This window comes from Tamandua tetradactyla, chromosome 11 (assembly GCF_023851605.1).
Source record: "Tamandua tetradactyla isolate mTamTet1 chromosome 11, mTamTet1.pri, whole genome shotgun sequence".
Classification (NCBI taxonomy): domain Eukaryota; kingdom Metazoa; phylum Chordata; class Mammalia; order Pilosa; family Myrmecophagidae; genus Tamandua; species Tamandua tetradactyla.
The window spans coordinates 80,576,419-80,597,893 of NC_135337.1; the positions used below are offsets into that span (position 1 = coordinate 80,576,419).

Sequence of the window (21,475 nt, forward strand, 5' to 3'; positions counted from 1 at the left end):
CATCTGGCCTCTCTCTCCCCCGCTCTGGCCCCCAGGCTCTGGGCTGCAGCCAAGCAGAGGTGGGGGCCAAGGGGGTCGGCGAGCTGCTGGGAGAGATGGGAACAGCCAGGAAGGGCCCTGTTTTAGTTTGGTAATGCTACGGGAATGCAATATACCAGAAATGGAACAGTTTTTTATAAAGAGGGTTTATTTACATGTTTGCAGTTCTAAGGCCTTAAAAATGTTCAAATTCAGGCGTCCAGGGAAAGATTCTTTGACTTCAAAGAAAGGCTGAATGGCATCCAGGATTTGTCTGTCAGCTGGCACCTGAGGTCTGTCCTTAGCTTCTCTAGGGCAAAACTCAGGGTTCTGGCTTATTTAGCATCTCATAGGAAGGTACATGGAGATGTCTGCTGGCCCTTTGCTCTCAAGTCTCATTGCTTTCGGCTCCCGGTTCCAGTGGCCTCCTCTCTGAGCTTCTGTCAGCACGCCAAGCATCTCCAAATGTCTGAGTCTGTGTCGGCTCTGAACTCTTTCCCTTGGCGTCAGCTCTCTTAAAAACTCCAGTAAACTAATTAAGACGTGCCTTGAATGGGCGGAGTCACATCCCCAACTAATCAAAAGGTCATACCCACAAAATAGGTGTGGCACATCTCTATAGAAACAACCTAACCAAGAGGTTCCACCCTAAACAATAAGTCTGGGCCCACAAGAAGATTGGATCAGAGTTGAAAGAACATGGCTTTTCTGGGGTACACAACAATTTCAAACCAGCACAGTCCCTCAAAGGCCTCCTTCCCTCTCAATTCCAGGGCTCCCCATTATCCCACCCCGTGCACCCCCTACCCCTCGCTCACCCTTTTGCAGCCTCTGTGGCCACCTGCTCGTGCCTACCACAGGGCCTTTGCACCAGCTGTACCTTTGCCTGTAGCTGTCTGCCTGGGACACCCACGAAGACCTTCCCTGCTCATCCTTTGGGTCAACTCAGATGTTCACCTCCCCAGAGACACCGTCCCTTGTCTCCTGGCTGAGGCACCCCCTCCTTTGACCCTGACCACCTTCTGTCCATCCATATGTGCTGCTCCCCTTCGAAGCCCACGAGGCCACATCCTGTGGCTTCTTGCTTATTCCTACCTAGTTCATGGCCTGATGTTGATCAGGCAGGTTCTATGTCACAGGCATAGTTCTAGGTGTGAAGCTGACACGCGCACAGAGAGGCCTTACCATCCAGGTGGAGGAGACAGGCTACTACTTGGGTTTTGAGATCCGCTGAGATTTCAGGTGATGGTCGGACCTATGTAGGTCAATGGACAGGGGGAGGACAGACAGTGGGACAGGAGGGAGAGATATGTTAGCTACTTAAGGCCTGTCAGTCTGGGGGACATCAGGGTCCCAGTAGGGCAGAATCTATACTAATCACAAACTGGTATACAGTAGGTGCTCAATGAATGCTTGTTTAAAAAATTTTTACATTGGGCGGGCCACGGTGGCTTAGTTGCAGAGTTCTCGCCTGCCATGCTGAAGACCTGGGTTCAATTCCTGGTGCCTGCCCATATAAAACAAAAAATTTACATTATATTTGTAAGATTTCTCTCTAGTTTGATATGTGCTTTTTTATATTGCAATTTTATTGAGATGAAAAATTCACATCCTATAAAATTTGCCCTTTAAAAGTGTACAATTCAGTGGGTTTTAGTGTAATTCCGAGTCTGTGCACATAGAATGTTCCAGAACATTCCCATCACCCCAAAAAGAGATCCTGCCCCCTTAGCAGTCACCCCCATTCCCCCCTCCCTCCAGCTGCTGGCAACCACATGTAGCTTTTGTCTCAAGGAATCGGCCTCTTCTGGACATTTTCTTTCACCGGAACCCCACAATATTTGATCTTTTGTATCTGGCTTCTTTCCTTGAACATGTTTTCCAGGTTCACCACCACACCTGGTCTGTACCAGAACTTCATTTCTTTTTACCTGCTGCCCATTATCCCATTGTAGGACGACCTGGCTGTGCTTCTCCATTCTCCGGGGGTTGGGACAGACACTTTGGGTGGTTTCCCCTTTGACTCGTGATTGCCAACGCTTATGTCCAAGTGTCCCCGTCCTGTGTTTTCATTTCTCCAAGAGCGAAACGGCTGGGTCTGATGGCAGAGAACTGCTTTCCGGATGGATGCACCGCCGGGGGTCTGGGGCTTGGGTTAGGGGTACGGGCGAGACACACACACACACACACACACACACACACACACACACCGGGGGAGGCGTGGCAGTGGGGGAGGGAGTTCAGAGCTCACGCTGCCTCTCCCTCCCCGCGCCCTCAGGTTACCCAGGAGGATGGTGACGCGGCCCTAAGCCCCGGCCCGGCAACATGGCCCTCTGGCTGCACGTCCTGGGACTGCCCCTCCTGCTGCTGCCGCTGGGCCCGCCGCCCGCGCGGGGCTGCCCGGCCCGCTGCGAGTGCTCGGGCCCGCCGCGCGCGGTGACGTGCGCCCGCCGCCGGCTGACCGCGGTCCCCGAGGGCATCCCCGCCGAGACGCGGCGGCTGGAGCTGAGCCGCAACCGCATCCGCTGCCTGAACCCGGGCGACCTGGCCGCTGTGCCCCTGCTGGAGGAGCTGGACCTGAGCGAGAATGTCATCGCGCACGTGGAGCCCGGCGCCTTCGGCCACCTACCGGGGCTGCGCATCCTGCGGCTGCGCGGCAACCAGCTCAAGCTCATCCCGCCCGGCGTCTTCACGCGCCTGCACAACCTCACGCTGCTGGACCTGAGCGAGAACAGGCTGGTGATCCTGCTGGATTACACCTTCCAGGACCTGCGCAGCCTCCGCCGGCTCGAGGTGGGCGACAACGACCTGGTGTTCATCTCCCGCCGGGCCTTCGCGGGGCTGCTGGCCCTGGAGGAGCTCACCCTGGAGCGCTGCAACCTCACGGCGCTGTCCGGCGAGTCGCTGGGCCACCTGCGCGGCCTGGGCGCCCTGCGGCTGCGCCACCTGGCCATCGCCACCCTGGAGGACCAGAACTTCCGCAGGCTTCCGGGCCTGCTGCACCTGGAGATCGACAACTGGCCTCTGCTGGAGGAGGTGGCGGCGGGCAGCCTACAGGGGCTCAACCTGAGCTCGCTGTCGGTCACCCACACCAACATCAGCGCCGTGCCGGCCGCCGCCCTCCGGCGCCAGGCGCACCTCACCTGCCTCAACCTGTCGCACAACCCCATCAGCACCGTGCCGCGGGGCTCCTTCCGCGACCTGGTCCGCCTGCGCGAGCTGCACCTGGCCGGGGCCCTGCTGGCCGTGGTGGAGCCCCAGGCCTTCCTGGGCCTGCGGCAGATCCGCCTCCTCAACCTCTCCAACAACCTCCTGTCCACGCTGGAGGAGAGCACCTTCCACTCGGTCAACACGCTGGAGACGCTGCGGGTGGACGGCAACCCGCTGGCCTGCGACTGTCGCCTGCTGTGGATCGTGCAGCGCCGCAAGACCCTCAACTTCGACGGGCGCCCGCCGGCCTGCGCCACCCCGGCCGAGGTCCGCGGCGACGCCCTGCGCGCCCTGCCGGACTCGGCGCTCTTCGAGTACTTCGTGTGCCGCAAGCCCCAGATCCGCGAGCGGAGGCTGCAGCGCGTGGCGGCCGCCGCGGGCGACGACGTCCGCTTCCTGTGCCGCGCCGAGGGCGAGCCGGCGCCCAGCGTGGCCTGGGTGACACCCCGGCACCGCGTGGTGACCGCTGCCGCCGCCGCCGCCGCTGGGGACGCGGAGGGCCGGGCGCGCGTGCTGCAAGGGGGCACGCTGGAGATCCGCGACGCGCGGCCGCAGGACAGCGGCACCTACACGTGCGTGGCCAGCAACGCCGGCGGCAACGACACCTACTTCGCCACGCTGAGCGTGCGGCCGGCGCCCGCTACCAACCGGACCCCGGGCGAGGGGCGCAACGAGACACAGGCGGCCGCGCGCTTCCCGCTGGACCTCACCACCATCCTGGTCTCCACCGCCATGGGCTGCATCACCTTCCTGGGCGTGGTTCTCTTCTGCTTCCTGCTGCTCTTCGTCTGGAGCCGCGGGCGCGGCCAGCACAAGAACCACTTCTCCGTGGAGTACTCCTTCCGCAAGGTGGACGGGCCGGCCGCCGCCGCTGGCCAGGGGGGCTCCCGCAAGTTCAACATGAAGATGATCTGAGGGTCCGGGTGGGTCCCAGTCCCCGGCTGCCGCCGCGTCTGCGTGACCATCTATGCACCTTCCAGCTGGGAGACGGGCAGGGCTTGGGTTCCGTGGGTGGGGGTGGCTGCCAGCTGGCTCCGGGCAGACCTACCCACCACCCCCACGCCCCTCTCCAGGCCCGGGTGACCTTCAAGACGCCCCTTTGGCAGCTTCTCACGTATTTTCTAAAGGTTTCCACCCGCGTCTTCCTGCCCTCGCCGACTCCCAAGCCCCGGGCGGGAGGGCTGGGCTCCCTTCCGCCACCCCGGGGCGGGGCCCGGGGCTCGGACCCCACAGCTCCCACCCCGGATGGACACAGCTGCTGCCCCCGGCCGCAGCTCACACCTGGGGGAGACGGTTCCCACCCAGGAGTCACTGACGGCCCCCCTCCCTGGAAAGCCCTACACCACACACCCAAAGCACACACTTATCCACACGTGTGATGCACACACACAGAGTCCCACGGTTCATAAGTGGAACACACATACCTCGCACCTAGCTCATGCCGCGAGCACGCAGGGCTCTCACGAGAGGATGTTCTCGGCTCACACTCAGACACACACCCTCCACGCTAGGATAACCAGAGTTCATATCTAGGACATACAGCTCACACCCAGGGCACAGTCCATTCACACCCGGGTCACACTCAGCTCACACCCAGACACAACTCACACCCGGATCACTCACAGATCACGTCCAGGACACAGCTCACACCCAGAAACACACACTGTGCCCCAGAGCTCACACCAGGAGCACACAGGGCTCTCCCTGGAGGGCACACAGGGCTCACACTTGGAAACACACCATTCATGCCGGGGATAACCAGAGTTCACACCTAGGATATGCACAGTTCACACCGGGTCGCTCACAGCTCACACCCGGGACATGAACAAGTTGCACCCAGGACACACTCAGCTTACTCCCAGCTCCTGCTCAGCATCCCCTGGTGGGACCCTGAGGCCCAGCCTCAGGTCTTGCTGAGCAGGTCAGGCCCACCCCGAGGGGCCCAGCACACACCTGCCCCAGCTCCCTTCCTGCTTGCTCTTGTCCACGGCCCCCAGACTCCCCCACACCAGGCCCCCACTGGCCGGCTGGGAGAAGCCATTCCCCCTTAGTGGCCTCTACCTCCCTTCCAGATGCCACTTGCTTCCACTCTTGGGACGGCTGATGAGGATTTCTCATGGGCTATCCCTCTGAAACAGGCCAGCTGCAGTGACCTCCAACCCTGGGCACCTACTGACCTAATGAAGCTGGCCCTGGACAGAGCCCCGGGGGCTAGTGTGCCCAGGCCAGTGCTCATGCAGGGAACAGGACCAGAGAGGGCAGGGGCTTCCAGGGCTTCTGTTACATTCACTAGCATGGGGCAGCGATGGGGACCAAAGCCAGGGAAAAGGTGTAGGCCACAGGGAGCCTGGACCCAGGTTCTGGGCAGGAAGTGACAGAGGGATCTTAGCCTCTGTGATTTCAGAGGGGGCGGATGAGCTAGGGCCAAAAGTGGACTTCATGGGCAGATTGTGGCTCAAATTAAAGAACTTTCCAAGGTCAATGCTCTGCAGATGGTGAGCTCCTTGTCACTGGCAGTAACCAAGCAGGAGCAGGGATTTTGCAGAATTCAGATACCAGACAGGGACCCCCATGACCCAGCCTCTCCAAGCCCAGTGCCTACACCCACCTCATCTCAGTCAGACAATGATTAGGCATTGTCAGGGGAAGGGGCTCAGGAAATGTATGTCCTCAGTGTCCTCATGGATTTTGTAGGAAGGCTCAAAGCCAGTTCCGCTCCCACCCGGTTGGATGACCTCGCTGGTAACAGGTCCACTCAGACCCTTGGTGTTGTCATCTGTGAAAGGATCTGAGGGTGCCCATTGCCTCATGCACAGAGGCCAGCCCATCTCCTGAATCCTGGATCCCTGAAGGCCCTCCTGAGATGAGCCAGAAAGAAAGCCGGATCAATTCTGGAGGCTTTGAACAAAAGATTCAAACTGACCTCAGAAGGGGACACCAGCCTGTTGCCACTCAGGCTGTGGCTGGGACCATTGGCCCTGCCCCCACAGCATAGACAGGCCAGCGGGACCGAGTGCCATGCTGCGGGGCACATTCACACAGCATCTGATCCCCGTGCCCAGGTCTCCCAGCTAGGGTGGAACCCCTGCCCCCGACCCCACACCTGGCAGGATATCACAAAGGGCGAGAGGGACACCCTGCAACCCTAAACTCTACCCTGATTTTGGCAGATCTCTCTTTTTTTTTTTCTCCCTTAACATCCTCTTGTCTTAAGTTGCCATGACAACCCCAAGGGACCCCGCCCCCCCCTCCAAATAAAACACAGACACACACAAATGACATCCAAAGTGCCTTTAGCATCATCAAAGACGGGTTGGGGGTGCATTCTCAGCAGCTTTAGGGTTTACAGAGTGTCAGCGAATTTGGATTTCCCAGCCCCTCTTCTCCCAGTCTCCTACCACCCTCCTGCTGTACATGGTTGGAATCCAATAAAAAATGAAATCAATCTGATAACTAACGTCAGATTCTTTAATTCCTGTGGGACGAGGAGGAGCAGGAGGCAAGGCTGGGGGATAAGGGGAGGCTGGGGTCAGGACAGCTGCCTGCCCCCAGCCCCAGAGCTGACCCTGAGTCCCAGGGTGTTTGTGGAATGAGATTAACAGGTGGGGAAAATGCTAGTGGCCACATGTCAGGAGCGCCCACTCTGTTCCCAGCACTGTTCCAGGTGCTGTGGGTAGTAACTTCCCTTCATGCTGACCATCAGCCCAAGAGCTGGGTCCTGTTACAATCCGGTTTTACAGAGGAGCAGAGGGAGAGTGGGGGTATGGAGGGGATTTTCCCATAGTCTCCCAGCCCTGGGGGTGGGAGTGCCTGAAGCAGAGCTGGGCTGTCAGGGAAACTCCCCAAACCCAGACCAGGGGCAGAGCCCAGGCAGGGAAGAAAGGAGAAGTGAGCACAGCTCCCTCCTTTGTGCCTCCTGGAGGGAGGGCAACTTCCTCATTTGGGGCTGGCAGGGGCGCAGGGGAAAGTCTCACCTCTTATGGCGGGGAGTCCCATGACAGGTGGGGGAAATTGAGGCAGAGCGGATCCTCCCAGCTGGAGGCAGGGCTCAAACCTCATTGGCCCCTGGTATAGAGGGAGAAGGCTACACTCTTTCTGGAAGGGGTTCAACTAAAGCCACGGCCAAGTGCAGCCCCTCTCGGGACCTTTGTGCCACCAACACGACCCTCTCTGGGCCTCAGTTTCCCCTTTGAACATGGGAAGCAGGCTCCTTTCTCTCCCCGCCCTGTGGGAGACTAAAGCAGAACAGAGACGTAAATTAAGCATCAGAGGCTACGAGGTGGCGCCTCCATGCCTGACTTCAAAGAAGCCTGGGGGGTTCTGGGGATGGGACCCCATGAAATCTCATTTCCACCTTCCCTCCTGCAGCAAAGGCTCTTCCAGGCGCTGTGGGTAGTAACTTCCCCGCCTGGGTTGTGGCGGGGTGGCATTCAGCAGCCAAGGTCCCACTAGGGTGGATCTAGAAGATCGGTGGCTGAAAACCCCAGGAGGGGACCCCTCAAAGGGTCCCCCAAAAGACAGGTGGGGGGTCCTGAACCTCTTCGCTTCAATTTCCCCTCCCAGATGAGGCTGGGGTGCTGGGTGGGCTGGCCCCAGTTCTCCTGCCCTGCAAGCGACCCCCACCTTTCCCTCTCACTCCCCAGCCCCCTTCTCTCTCAGTCAGCCCCTTTCCAGATGATTCTCCAAGCCGCATATATTTACTTGTCCCCTCCCTTCCTTCCTGGTCACCGACACTGTTCCCACCCATGGGCTGTGGCTTGGGGACCGAGGAGAACAAGCTCGGGGATCCTTTGCAAGGTCAATTAAGGGGGTCCCGGGGTATTTCCTGCCTTCTCTGGACCTCTCCCCAAAGAGAAACAGAATGAGGACCCCCAGCAGGAAACTCACACAAACTATTTGCCTTCATGGGCCTACTCCGGGGTCCTGGCCGAGGGCCTCCCATGGGGAGGTTTTCAGCCTGTGCGCACTGGATTTTCACTGTTTGTAGTTTTCCACTTATGACAGTTCCACATAGAGTGTCTTTTTTTTTTTTTTAATAAATGCAATGATTCCACTAAGAAACACATAGATGGGGCAAATTTCTAGAGATAGAACGTAGATTCCAAGTTACCAGGGGCTGGGGGGCGGGGCATGGGTGTGGAGTTAACACTTCACGGGTGCAGAGTCACTGTTGGGATGATGAAACCGTTTCGGTAATGGGTGGCGGTGATGGTGACACCACATTGTGAGTGTGGCTAACGCCACCGAGGTGTACACTTACAGATGCTCCAAATGGGAAATTTGATGTTGTATCTGTCGGCGCAATGAAAATTAAACCCCAAATCCACGGAACTGTACAATGCAGGAGCGAACCCTAATGTAAAGTGTGGACTTTAGTAAATAATATAATCATAATAATATTGGTTCATCAATTGTAACAAAGGTGCCACATGAATGCAAACGATTAATAACAGGGGTAAATTGGTTTATGAAATATACTGTGCAAACACAGGTTTTACAATGATCGTATGGATGCTTTATTTAAATCTGCCTACGGTTAAGCTCACTAAGATATCCATTTTTTGGTGGTTCTAGTGTTTTCTTAAATAAAAATATTTTTTAAAGAAATTAATAACAGGGAAAACTGGGTGTGGGTGGTACATAGGAGCTTTGTACGTTCTACAAAATCTTTCTGTAAACCTGAAACTGCTTTAAAAAATAAAAAAGGGTACACGGGTGGTTCAGTGGTAGAATATTTGCCTTACATGTAGGAGAAGCGGCTTCGATTCCCAGACCATGCACCCACCCCCCAAAATAAATATATAAAAATAAAAAAGAGGGATTCAAATGGCAAATTGTATGACACATACACACAAACACACACATACACACACTACCACAACTTAAGAAAAAAAATTCATTTAAGGGGTGGGGAGGAAAGTGAGTGAGTTGATTAATCTTTTATTTTACTCCAGCTAAAGCGGCTGTTCATGAACCAGTGAGTGGGAAACTTTCTTTTGCACTGGGGCACAGAGAGGCAGGGGTTGGTGGCGACTTGGCCAAGGTCACACAGCAAATCGGAACAGAACTGATTCTGACAGTCTGAGGGCTCTGGGAGGGGCGGGGCCGTGTGCTGGGGGCTTCTCAGGGGGTCACCAGAGAAAAGAGCCTCCCGGGTTGCATTTCACTGGTTGCATTTCACTGCTGTGGCCCCCCGCCCTCACCTAAGATGGGAAAGTCAAATGTATCTCACTCCCCAGCCTCACAGGGCTCCCAGCTCCCCTTCGAGGCTCCCCACCCTGCCACCAGCCCTGGAGTTTATTGCTTTGGGGTCAGTCTTCCTTCTGCCCAGAATGGATTCCAGGTCCACCCTGTCCTTGGATGGCAGGCAGGGTGTGTGGGGCCCCCTGGGAGGTGGGGAAGTGCTGCCGGCAGCCCCGGGCCTGCGGTCTAACTGTTGCTGGACATTTCCTGTTCTCTGCCAGTTCTAGATCAGAAACACCCGGGAAGCCAGGGGCTGCAGCTACTGTGAGCTGGTCCCAACGGTCCCCTCCCCCCACCTCCCCCCACCACAGTCACTCAGGACCTACTTCAGACACCAGCCCTGAAGGTAGGGGCCTCCTGGAGGGGGGACTGGGGCAGGGAATGGGCAGAAGATTTTGGAGCTTGGGGTGACACGGAGTGGGGGAGGAGGGCTGGCTTCTCATATCACCTCTCGGTGCCTTGGGCGGCTGAGCTCTGAGTTGAAGTCCCAGAGAGGGTCCCTGCGTAGCATCTCCCAGCCCCAATTGCCCCCCACCCCCGTCCTCTGGACTGGCTATTCCCAAATGTGCAGGTGACATTCTTATCTCAGGGAGGAGAAAATGGGCCCAGAGAGGGCAAGACACCCACCCGGGTCGCTCAGCAGAAGCACCGGGTGAGAGGAGCCAGAGTCGGGGTCCCCCTGAGGAGGGGCAGACCCTCCCCGGGGGGCACCAGCACTCCCGGGCTCCTGGCTCCCAGGCCCAGACCTGTACCCTCCTGCCCCGGTGTGGCGCTCACTCTGACCTTCCCTCGGTAGCATGAGCAGCCCCGAGCCGCCCGCTGAGACCCCGGGGCCAGGTGACCCCTCCAGGCCAGGGCAGCCCACTTACAGCAACCTCGGTGAGCGGCCGGGGGCGGGGCCAGACTGGGAGGGCGGGGCTGGTGAGGGGGCGGGGATGGGGGGGGCTGGTGAGGGGCGGGACCTGGGGGCGGGGCTGATGGTGGAGGGCGGGACCTGGGCGGGGAGGGAAGAGGTGGGTGGGGAGGGGCCTGGCCCCAGGGTTTCTGGGATTACCCTGCTGGCAAAAATGAGGAAACTGGGGGTTCAAAGAGGCCCAGTCCCGTGCCCAGAGCCTCGCAGGAAAATGAGGTCCACCTGGTGGGGTCAGGAGTCCTCTCTGGCCCTGACTGGTCCCCTCCTCATCTGTAAATCCGGGATGACACCCCGCCCCCCACTCATTTTTAGAGGTGGGGAAATCGAGGCTGAGGGGCGGGGTCAGGAGCCCTGGGTCCCACGTCTTGGACGCCCTCAACCCCCAAATCTCTCCCCGGACAGGCGAGGTCCGTGCCCACCTGCTGCCCTCCAAGGCCTGCCGCCCCCGGACCCCCGGGTCCCTCTCGAGCGACCCGCATCTCCTGCCCCCGCCCCTACCCAAGAAGACCCTGGCCCGCGCCCACTCCCTGCCCACCCACAAGACCCCCTTTCCCAGCCCCGCACGGGCAGGGCAGCCTCGGAGGCCTCTGCTGGAGTCCCACAGTGTGGACGAGAGCCAGGCCGGCGGCGACCAAGCCGGCCGCGCCGGTCCCTCCGCAGAGCTGACCTTCAGCACGCCCGACCCCGAGCTGGGTCACTTCCTCCGCGAGCTGCGGAGTCCCGAGGCCGCGCACGCGGCGCTCGCCGCCCGGCACCTGGAGGGTGTCCGTGCCATCCACACCCGGCTCCTTGCCCGCTTCATGGGGGGTCGCCCCGGGCCCTGCCGCCCGGGCCACAGCTTCCGCCTCCTGGACAGCTCGCCGTGCACCGACGGCGGGGACGCCCTCTACTACCGCGTGGTGCGCGTGGACGGCGAGGCCTGGCACATCCTGGCCGCCAAGGTGAGCCCAGGCCATGCGCCCCTTCCCCCTCCCGTAAGACCCTTCTCTGGGGTTTCCTCCATTTTCCATTTGAGGCATAAGCGGGGGGGGGGGGGGGGCGGGAATGTTCAGCCTGGGTTTCATTGCTTAATTTGCGGCTAACATTTGCATTGACAATTAACACTTGCATTGACAATCAGCAGTTGCTACCAAGTTTGTAAAAGGTGGAGTCACCTATGTTGGAATCACCTGGGAGTTCCCCACCCCAGCACATCTCAGGGGCCCAGGAATCTGCATTTTAATTCACTCCCCAGATGAATTCTCCAAGTTAGAAGGCCACAGAGTTCACCAGCGATAGCTGGCTGACAGCTGCACTTTATAAGTGCAAACATGTATTAAGCACTGCCTTTGTGATTTGCTCTATTCTAAGGGATTTTAGAGCCATTTAATCTCTAAAATTTAATCCACACAGCTACTTTATGATGTATTTCATAAGATGCTCCTTCTATGTGGACATCCAAGAAAAAGAAAATTATTCCTCTTTAAAATATCATCACCTGTAAGATGGATAACAATTTGGGGACAACTGCCTCAATTCGACAATAGGCATTGTCATGAGTTATTGCCAGCTCAACATCAAACGATGGTTCTCCACCCTAGCTCCATGCCAGAGGCATTTTGGGACAATTATTCTTTAAACATCCATGTTCAGCCATGTCCCCACCACCACCAGATGATTCTCATGTAATCCCCAGAGCTGATACGTCCCAAACCTTCTAGAGCTTTGCTGTCCAGTAACGCAGCCCCTGACCATTCATGACTGTGGATCGTTAAAAATACAGCCATAGTCTAGATTGAGATGTGCTAAATGCCCGATATATACCAGCTCTTGAAGAGTTGGTATCACAAATAAATAATAAATAAATAAAGTAAACCATCTCATTAATAAATTTTATTTTGATTCCATGTTGGCACTATTTTGGATAAACTGGGTGAAATAAAATATATTATTAACACCCGTTTCTTTTCACCTTTTGATTTTAACATGGCCACTGGAAAATTGTAAGTCCCATGTGTGGCCCGCTGGACATTTCTATTGGACAGCCCAGCTGTGCTACCCTATCTGACATCCCCTCTTTGGGAATTGAGGAGACTGACCAGGGGGGCAAGCAGGAAACTGTGACCCCCTAATCTAACCACTGTCCTTTCAGATCCAATCTTCCTTAGCAACTAACATCTGGCTTCCCGTTTACCCCCTCCTTCAGGAGGAGATGTAGGTTCCCCAAAGCTGTAGTGGGGAGCAGGGTGCAATGGCAAGCAGGAGAAATGTCAGGGCAGGTAGAGGAGGTGGGATAAACTGAGCTCTGGGGGGCTTCTGGGCTAGGTCCTAATGCTCCCCTCTGTCCCTCAGGTGCCCAAGCCCGAAGCAGAGGCCCCGGACCCATGGGGCATGGAGCTGCAGGCCTCCCTAGCCCCCCACTTCAACCTGCAGGGTCTCTGCGGCCTGCTGCCTGAGGGCACACTGCCCGCTGCGCCCTGGAGGGGCCCGGTGGTGTTAACGGCCGAGGTGCCCGAGCGCACCGTGGCCCAGTGGCTGGCAGAGGTCGGTGCACGGCGACCCGCGGGGTTCGCCCGGCCCGCGGCCCTGCTGCTGCTGCAATTAAGCGCAGCTCTGGAGCGCCTGGAGGCGCGGGGAGCAGCCCTGGCAGAGCTGCGGCTGGAGAACCTACTGCTGGCGGCGCCTAGGGGCTGCACGGGCGGCGGGCCCCAGCGCCTGCTGCTCGCCGACTTTGGCCGCGTCCGACCCCGGCCCCCGGGGCCTCCGGGCCCCCACGCGCCGCAGCTGGGCCGCCTGCTCCGCGCGCTGCTCGGCCCCGCCACGCCCCCGGCCACGCCCTTGGCCGCGGGCCTCGAGCGCCTGGCGGCCCAGCTGCCCCGTGCGCGCCCCTCGGCGGCCCGGATGCGGGGCGCACTGCAGGAGCTGCTTTGGGGGCCCGGGCCTGAGCTGCGCGGCCGCGGGGTGTCGCTCGGGTCCTGGCTGCAGGTGCGCCGCGCGCTGCTGGTCCTGCACCTGGCTGAGCGGGCAGCAGGCGGCCAGGCGCCAGGCCTGGAGGACTGGCTGGCCTGCGAGTACCTGGCCGAGGCCACCGAGGCCTCCCTGGGCCGTGCCCTGGCCCTGCTGTGGGACTAACCCTACCCAAGGGCCCACACGGCCATCCTAACACTCAACGGGGCTCAGGGCCTGCCCAAGAGGCAATTACTGCTTTCCAGTGTCTCCACCATAGAGCAGTGCCTTCTGGCAGCCAAGACTGGCTAAGAGGGCTGGGGTCTGGTCAGTGTCTCCTGGAGTCTGGACGCCTCCCCTCCAATACCTGCTTCATCCTTGGCCAGAGACATAGAACTAAGGCCCCCCTAAGAGTGCAGGTGCTTCCAGGCACTGGAAGCACCTGCTCTGTGTGCTGCCCGGCCCTGCCACACCCTTGGCCACCAGTCTTGCAGGCCTGATGGCCCAGTTGCCCCATGTGTGCTCCTTGGAGCCCTATGCCCCCTGATGGGGTGTGTACAGTGCCCTTCTCATGCCAGGGCCTCTAGCCCCTCTTCCGATGTCTGTGTGTGGTGGTGGTGGTGGGGGAGAACCCTCCCCGTCCAGAAGAAGCCAGGGCCCCCTTCCAGCTCTGATATCTGAAGATCACTGTTTCAATGGCTTCTGGAAGCCCTTCTTCCAATGCCGGGGTCCAAGGCCCACCTGGCTCTGGAGGACCTCCTCATGCTGATCACAGCCAATGAGTGACTCTGCAGGTTTAGACCAACCCAATCCCTCGTTAGGAACTGTCTCCAGGGGCAGGTTCCTCAAACCCCATGCCAGCCACATTCTGCCCAGACAGCCCACCATGAAGTCTAAACTCCCCTGTCTCAAGATCTCCCCTGGGTTCACAAGTCCTGCCCCTCCCCCACTCTCTCCACTCACCCGGGCCTCCTTGCTTTCCTCCATGACATGTGCAATTCTTTCCAGCCTCTGAGCCTTTGCACAGGCAGTTCTCTTGGCCAGACTGTTCAAACCCTACCTCGTTAGAGAATTCCTTTAATCCAATAAAATTGCCCCTCCAGGGCCCTTCTCTAGCCCCTCACCTTGCTTTATTTCCCCCAAAGACCACCTGCAAGTATTTATTCGTCTCTTTATCTGTTCACCTACTATCCACCCTGTCCAGCAGGCTGTGAGCCCTGAGAACAGGCTCTGGGCCTGGCATACAGTAGGTGCTTAAATAGTATAGGATGGTGGAATGAACAGGCACAGACCAGACGCATCAAGGACCTGAGGGAGAGACACGGATGTAGCTTTACCCCTTCGAAAAGGGTGCACAGGAGTTCCAAGAGGCCTGTCTGCTCTTGCCTAGGCCTCTGCCCTGGCATCCAGGATCCACAATCCCCCTCCATTCAACCACCACGCCAACCCCACTGTCCCCTTGGGACCTTTCTAACTCCGATATGACCAGGCCCCTCTTCTGTTCAGATACCTCCCATGGCTCCCTAGCACCCTCAGAATACACACAGGGCTCCTTCAAAGGCCTTGCTAGCTCTCCTTGGACAACCTCCCACCACATGGTACATTCTGAATCCAGGCCTTTGCCCAAGTTGTTTCTTCCGTGGGAAACTACACCAGCATCCACCAATTCCTTTGCTTCAGACTTCTATTCATCCTTTGGTGTCCCAGTGCCAATGCTCTTCTTGATCCTTCCTTTGCCAACAGGGACTGGGGGCATCTCTATAAAACTCTATCTCCCCAGACCTTTGAAGCCTGACCCATCTGTCTGTTACCTCCCCTGGTGCCTTAATCCCACCAAGCCCCTTTCCTCTCCTGCCCGTTTCCCAGCAAAGTGCAGTGACTGAAGCAGTCCTGGGGCGTTTGTTCCAGGGCTGCCCCTATGTTCCAGCCCTAGGTCTGGTCTTTGGCCTTAAACTCTCACTCACCCTCAGGGCCTTCCAGGCAGGGCCACCTATATTGTGCCCCACCCCCTGCTGGGGCACACAGGCTCCAGCTCCAGGGTGCTTTCTGCACAAAGCCCCCCCTCCACCTCAAACCCTACAGCCTCACTCCCAGCTCCACCCCTGGTAGACCTCAGAGATAACCTCACCAAGGACCACCAGGAAGAGGGCACAGCCGGGCAGACCAAGTTCACTCTGGACAGCAGGAAGGCGAGTGGCTGGAGAGGTATGAGCCTCCTACCTACACCAAGTGGTCCTGGGTCTGTCTCGCAGGCCCCACCTGGGCAGACGGTAGGAAGGCAGCTGTGGATAGAGGTGGCCAGGTGGCACCGGGACCCAGAAATAGCCAGCAGTCCAGGGCGGATCCTACACCCTTCCTGTCCAGGGCCCCAAGAGAATCTTTGAAGATCCTACCAGCAATAGCACAGGGAGCCCCCACCCCTTTACCACCCACTTTGGTTCCCACAAGGGCCACCCCACAAAGACAGAAGCTCAGAAAGGGAACGCGCAGGACTGAGGCAGCACAGGTCTCGAGGTGCAATCGCTTTTATTCTGATTTGAGAGCAGAAGGGTAGGTTAACACCTGTCTTTCCAAGGTAAGAGACCTTAGGCCTAAGACTATTTCCAAAATACTTCAAATAAGAAAACTCCTCCTTCAAAGTACAAGGATAATCTTAATCATCTTAAACCAGCAATAAAAAAGTAAAATATAAATTTTTATTTAGAATTAAAGCAAATACTTCAGTATCACAAACACAATATTAAACTTCAAGAAATATACTGCTAATTTGGAGTGAGCGTTTATTTGCACAATTACATCATGCGGACAAGCCCGGAAGAGTCTGCCGTGCCACCTCCCGCCAGCACAGCCGTGGCCCATCGCGTCTCCCCAGAGCGCAGCATTAAGGGAGGCCGGCACCAGACTCCCCCAGGCAGCAGCGAAGCTCTGGGGACGCATGCCGACACTACTCCTCCTCAGCCGAGGAGTCCCTCTCAAACGTGTAGGCCATGAAGCAAGCGTCGGGTCTCTTGGGGACAAGGGGATGCCCGGGTCTCACAATCTCAAAGCCCAAAAAGCTGAAGGTGCGGAGCAGGGCGGCTGTGGGGGAAACAGGCGTCAGAGCCTGCCAGGTGGGGCCTACGAGGACCCAGGGCTCCGAGCAGAAGGGGAATGGGATCGGGGTACAGGGTGAGGGGAGGAGCAAGAGGCTGGCTGAGCGGGTAGGGCCTGGGGGTCTCCCAGCCCTTGCACTGCCCCTCGGGAGTCTGAACAGAGCCCACCCCATGTCCTCTGCGGGGGCCCCCTCCCCACTGCAGGTCTGCTCATCATGGGCCCAAGTCATCTACCTCTGTCATCTCGGTTCTTGTGGAAGCAAATAAAGACGTGGTCAACATGGAGCTGCTCCTCGGCAAACTCGAGCAGAACTGCAAAGCTGAGGGCCGGCCAGCCAGGTCAGGCCAGGCCCGGCCCCACCTCACTGCCCAGGTTCTGAGGCAGGGTCTCCCCACCTCTGTCCTGCTGACATCAGGGTGGGCAGCTCTCTGGGGTGGGGGTGTTCTGAGCACTGAGAGGTGGTGAGCAGCACCCCTGGGCTCCCCCCACTTGATGCCAGGTTTTATGAAAATCAAGCGTCCCCAGACACCGCCCAGTGTTCCCTGGGAACAGACCTGCCTCTGGCTGTGCAACCCTGCACCTGCCCTCATACCCGCTCACCTGTCCTTGCTCCCCTCAGGCAGAGCACCCCCTGGGATCTCGATGTAGAGGCAGCTGCTGCTCAGCACGACTCTCCAAGTGACCTGTTTGCCATCTGCCAGCCTGGACTGGACGGTGAGAATCCTCGTCTTGGCATTAGACGTTAGTTCCTCTGTGACATTCAGCCGATTATCCTGTGGCAGGCAAGTACCAGATGACGCTGTTAGAAACACTCACCTGCTGCAGGTTACTGCCCAGCCCTGCAAGTGCCGTGCTGGCGTTTGGGCCCTGGGTCAAGGCCTGAGGCTCAAACGGGAGCCTGCAAAGCATGACTGGAGGGCTGGGCCTGGGCTGTGTCCCCCATGACAGACCTGAGCTTCTCAAAGGACTGAGTCCAAATGTGTCTATAAAGTTTTGGGCCGCAGGTTCACAAGATGTGCCTGCTCTGTGAAAGGTACCCATGAGCACGTGTGGCTAACAGGTGGAGAACACGTGCATCTAAGGTAAGATGACTCCCGGGCCCGGCATACTTACAGAGTAAAATAACTTAGCTGAAAGACTGTGATCCCTCTGGCTATCCCCTCGCCCACCTGGGATCTTCGGGGGTGGGTGAGGGGCATCAGGAGCACCACCGAGGCCCTGGACCCAGGTTACTACAGCGGTTAAGGGAGACTCTGGAACAGGAAGAAAGCAGAGAGGTAAAGCCTGGCATAGGATCCCATCCTAAAACCCCCAGGACACAAGTCAGGATGACGCTGCTCCCCAGGCCACTGCCCCATCCATCCATGTTTACACTGGGTGACAAAGTCAACATCCGCTTCCATGCAAGCAGCTCCAACTAGCCAGGTACCCCCACAGGCGTTCAGGTAAACAACCAGCCCCTGGAGCAGGACTCCGGTTGACCGCGTTTCACCCCCAGCCCAAACGGGCTCTTGAGCTCCTGGCTCTCAACGCTTGACAGGATTTTAAGACAAGCACAAAGTCACATCCTCAGAGTACACTGCTTCGCCATCAAGTTTTACTTCCCCTTTCTAACTTCAGCCACCTCGGCTTCCCCATTTCCATTCTGCATTCCGAAGCAAACATCAGAGAACTCGACTTTTAAATTTTTATTAGAGAGGTTGGTGGTGCACAGGCAAACACGGGAAGGAAGCCCAGCCTCCTCCGGGATCAACAGACCCTTCAGCCCCGTCTCTGCGGATCCCTTGGGGCGCCCCGCACCCTCTCCCGCAGGCCCCGCTTGCGTCATCGCCGCCCGGGGCGACTTGCACAACCGCGCGCCGGGGCCCAGCAGCCATTTGCTGCGTGGCGTCAGCTGCCCCGGGGACGCCTCCATTTTGCACGGCTCCCGGGGTCGCCCCTGTCCGCGGCGCCACCGACCCCGACCCGAAGGACACCCTCGGGAAGGGGACCCGGCCAGCCCCTGGTGCCCCCGCCGCAGCAGAGAAGGCGCCCTAGGGAGGCGGGAACGCGGAGCCCTCGGGGAGTGCTGGAGGGTCCGGGGCGCCATCTACGTGGCGCCGGTGGCGACCACCCACACCCGCGGGGAACCTCCGATTCCTGCGGCACCCCAAAATGTGCAAATTCACGGGCTCCGGCTCATCCGCGTCGTCCCCACCCCACATCAGACCCCTGACCCGAGTGGGGGAGAAATGAGACGGACGAGCGCAACCCTCAGGTGGACGACCAGGCCGAGGGAAACCTCGGGAAGGCGGGTGTCCCAGCCCGAGGAGCGTCGCCCCCACCCCTAAAGCCCCGAGAGTCGGGGGGGAGGGCGCCCGCCCCGCCCCCACCCCGCCCGCGTACCCGCCTCCAGCGCGATTGTGGCCTGGACAAAGGGGTGCGCCTCGCGCTCCCGGGCCTTGGGGAGTAGCCCGGAGGCTGGGCACTCAGGAGCCGGTGCTTCTGGAAGCTTCGGGCGGGGGCGGGGCGCTCACCTCTCACTGCTGCGGCCGCCGCGGCTGTGCAAGCTGAGGAGCGGCATGGTGCGGCCGGCGTGGACGGTAGCGCTGGATTTATCCCCCTCTTTCTCTCGGGCGAAGCAGTGGCTGTTGAGGATCCGCTGCAGGGAGGATTTCACCATCCGGCCGCTGGGGTCCGAAACCAGGAAAACCTCCGCTGCGCGAGTCCGCGCTGCCGCCGCTGCTCGCCGTTCGCAAAATGGCGCCGCCGCTGCTGCCCGCTTTTATAGGCACCGCTCCCAGGCCACGCCTCCCACGCTGCCGCGGGGCCGCTGGGAAAGCGAGGCGCACCCACCGCCCGCCCCTCCCGGAGTCTGATTGGCGGCGGGCGGCGGGAACGGGGCGGGGTCGCAGCGCCGATTGGATGGAACTCTTAGGGTCCCGCCCCTGAGCCAGTCACTCAGCCGGGGGCGGAGCCAAGGCCGTGCTGAGGAGGTCCCGCCCCCTGCCCCCAACCGGCCAGGACAGGGGGTAGGAGGCTCCGCCTTGGGGCCTGTTTTCCAGGGGCTTCGTGGTGGCCCTGACTCAGTCCACAGTGGTGCCCGTCGCCCTCGCCAGTGTCCCCTCACCCAGCGGGTCTCGCTGCCTCGGGCGCCTCGGGGGCGCAAATGCCTCCCGGATATTGGGGGTGGGGGTGGGGGTGGGGTGAGGGGGGCCCGGCACCCCTCCCCCCACCTTAGGGCATTTGGCTCTCAGGATGATCTCATAATCGGTCCTGGTCGTTTTCTTGATTCCTTCGTTTGGTTTAAAACGGGCAGCCGACAAAGAACAGGAGTTTCCCATGTTGAACAGCCTCAAATCGGGTGAACTATTATTTCCTGGGTGAAGGAAAATTGGGGCCTTAGGAGCCAGTGTCTTACCCCCAGGCCGGTGCATTCGGGTAGGTTTGCACATGTGCATTTACCAAGCCAAACGGTGACCCTTACCAGTTAAAACCACAGCTGTTATTCTGGCGTGAACTAAAATTTGCACTTGGCACGAGCAAAAATATTGCAAACAGGGGCCATCGCTGGGCCCAGATTTACATTTTAAGCACAAATAGGATCTCCGAGGGATTGTCCGTGGCATCGAAGTCACTCGTCTTCCCATTTCTTTGTCCTTCCAAATCCCTGTTTTTGTTTTTGTTTTTTGGAATCTCCTATGTCCACTGGGGCCCAGCAGCACCCACCCACCAAGCAGACCCACCTGGGCTCTAATTTGGAATAATTGTGGGTGAAAAACAAGCGGGAGCAGACTGCAAAATAACTGGGGGCTGGAAGAGAAGATGCCAGTTTCCCCCAAATTGGTCCCTGGGTTGGGAGCGAAGCCATGGGACCCTGCCAGCACTATCTGGGAAACACCCAAAGCGCCTTTGAGATTTTCTCCAGCGCTGAGGTGCTTCCTTGATGTTGGATCTTGATTATGGAGCCTTCAGCATGTGGCTGTTGGAACTGAAATTAATTCCCCTGGTTGGCTTTTGGGGCCGGGTGGTTCTCTGGGGTTGGGGGTGTCCGTTGAGCAGCCTCCCCCTACGTGATGCCAGTAACGCTCCCTCTCCCCAGTTGTGACAACCAAAAATGTCTCTGGTTACTTGAGTGTCCTTGTGGGGGGAGGGGCTGAGAACTCCTGGGTTGAGGGGAGTCCACTGACCCCCAAGAGACTCTGCATCCGGCAGTCAGCTGGCCTGCTGATGTCCTAGGAGGATGCACACATTTAAATACACAAACTGAGTGGGGAGGGAGGGAAAGGAGATGAACCCCAGAAATTGGGGGTTGGGGTCACCCTGGATTATACCATCTCACCCATAAGGAATTGATTCTGGGGTACAGTGGGAGGTAGGGGTCAAACTCCATTCTTTTTTCCAAATAAGGCAGGGTTTCCCACCTTGGCACTGCTGATCCCAGGGCTGGGTGATTCTCTGGTGGGGCCATCATGGGCCCTGGGGGGGTGGGTATTAAGTCTTCCGGGGCTCCCCCCTGCTTCCTCCTCCTCAGTTTGACAGAAATGCTCCCAGTGTCATGCGACCGAATTGCCCCCCATTGAGAATCTCTGGAGTAAACTGAGGCAAGGGGACATCAATGGGAACAGGCATAGCGAGAGGGAGGAGTGGAAGGATGAGACAGGATTCCCTACCCTGCCCAGCACCCGGGGAGCCTTTTCTGTTGTCATTGCAGCTCATGTTCTCCTTTCTCCTTCTCACTCTGGTGACTGCCCTGCAAATGCTGGGTGGCCAGGAGGCAAAAAACAAATACCTCCAAACCCACCAGGCCACATAAGGATAAGGATTTCAAATAGAGTCGAGAGGTTATCCTGGAGGAGACAAAAAATAAACAATAGGGGGTATGGGGAGTATGGGGTGTTTGGGTGTTCTTTTTGCTTTTATTTTTATTTTCCTTACAAGGAAATGCACAGAGCTCCTACTTGGAACAAGGGAAATCTTTTGGAAAAGGTGGTGATGGCAGCACGACATCGTGAACTTAACACCATTGAAATAAATATCCGAATGTGGTTAAAAGGGAAATGCTACAGTGTATATGTAGTAATAGGATAAAAA

General features: G+C 58.3%; 3 protein-coding genes across 3 annotated transcripts; 2 read left to right on the plus strand and 1 right to left on the minus strand.

Annotated features, from left to right (window-relative positions):
- Positions 1-2,343: 2,343 nt before the first annotated feature.
- LINGO3 (leucine rich repeat and Ig domain containing 3) lies at positions 2,344-4,143 on the plus strand. The gene has a single exon (XM_077119547.1). The coding sequence runs from the start codon at positions 2,344-2,346 to the stop codon at positions 4,141-4,143; it is 1,800 nt and encodes a 599-aa protein (XP_076975662.1).
- Positions 4,144-10,268: 6,125 nt separating this feature from the next.
- Positions 10,269-14,485, plus strand: PEAK3 (PEAK family member 3). The gene is made up of 3 exons (XM_077121242.1): positions 10,269-10,350; positions 10,787-11,325; positions 12,716-14,485. The coding sequence occupies exons 1-3, from the start codon at positions 10,269-10,271 to the stop codon at positions 13,493-13,495; spliced, it is 1,401 nt and encodes a 466-aa protein (XP_076977357.1). The 3' UTR covers positions 13,496-14,485.
- Positions 14,486-15,818: 1,333 nt separating this feature from the next.
- On the minus strand, positions 15,819-19,155 carry OAZ1 (ornithine decarboxylase antizyme 1). The gene is given in 6 exon segments (XM_077121243.1): positions 15,819-16,387; positions 16,636-16,721; positions 17,003-17,175; positions 17,516-17,602; positions 17,604-17,655; positions 18,919-19,155. Coding segments are annotated over 6 exon segments (678 nt in total). The 5' UTR covers positions 19,065-19,155; the 3' UTR covers positions 15,819-16,253.
- Positions 19,156-21,475: the final 2,320 nt, after the last annotated feature.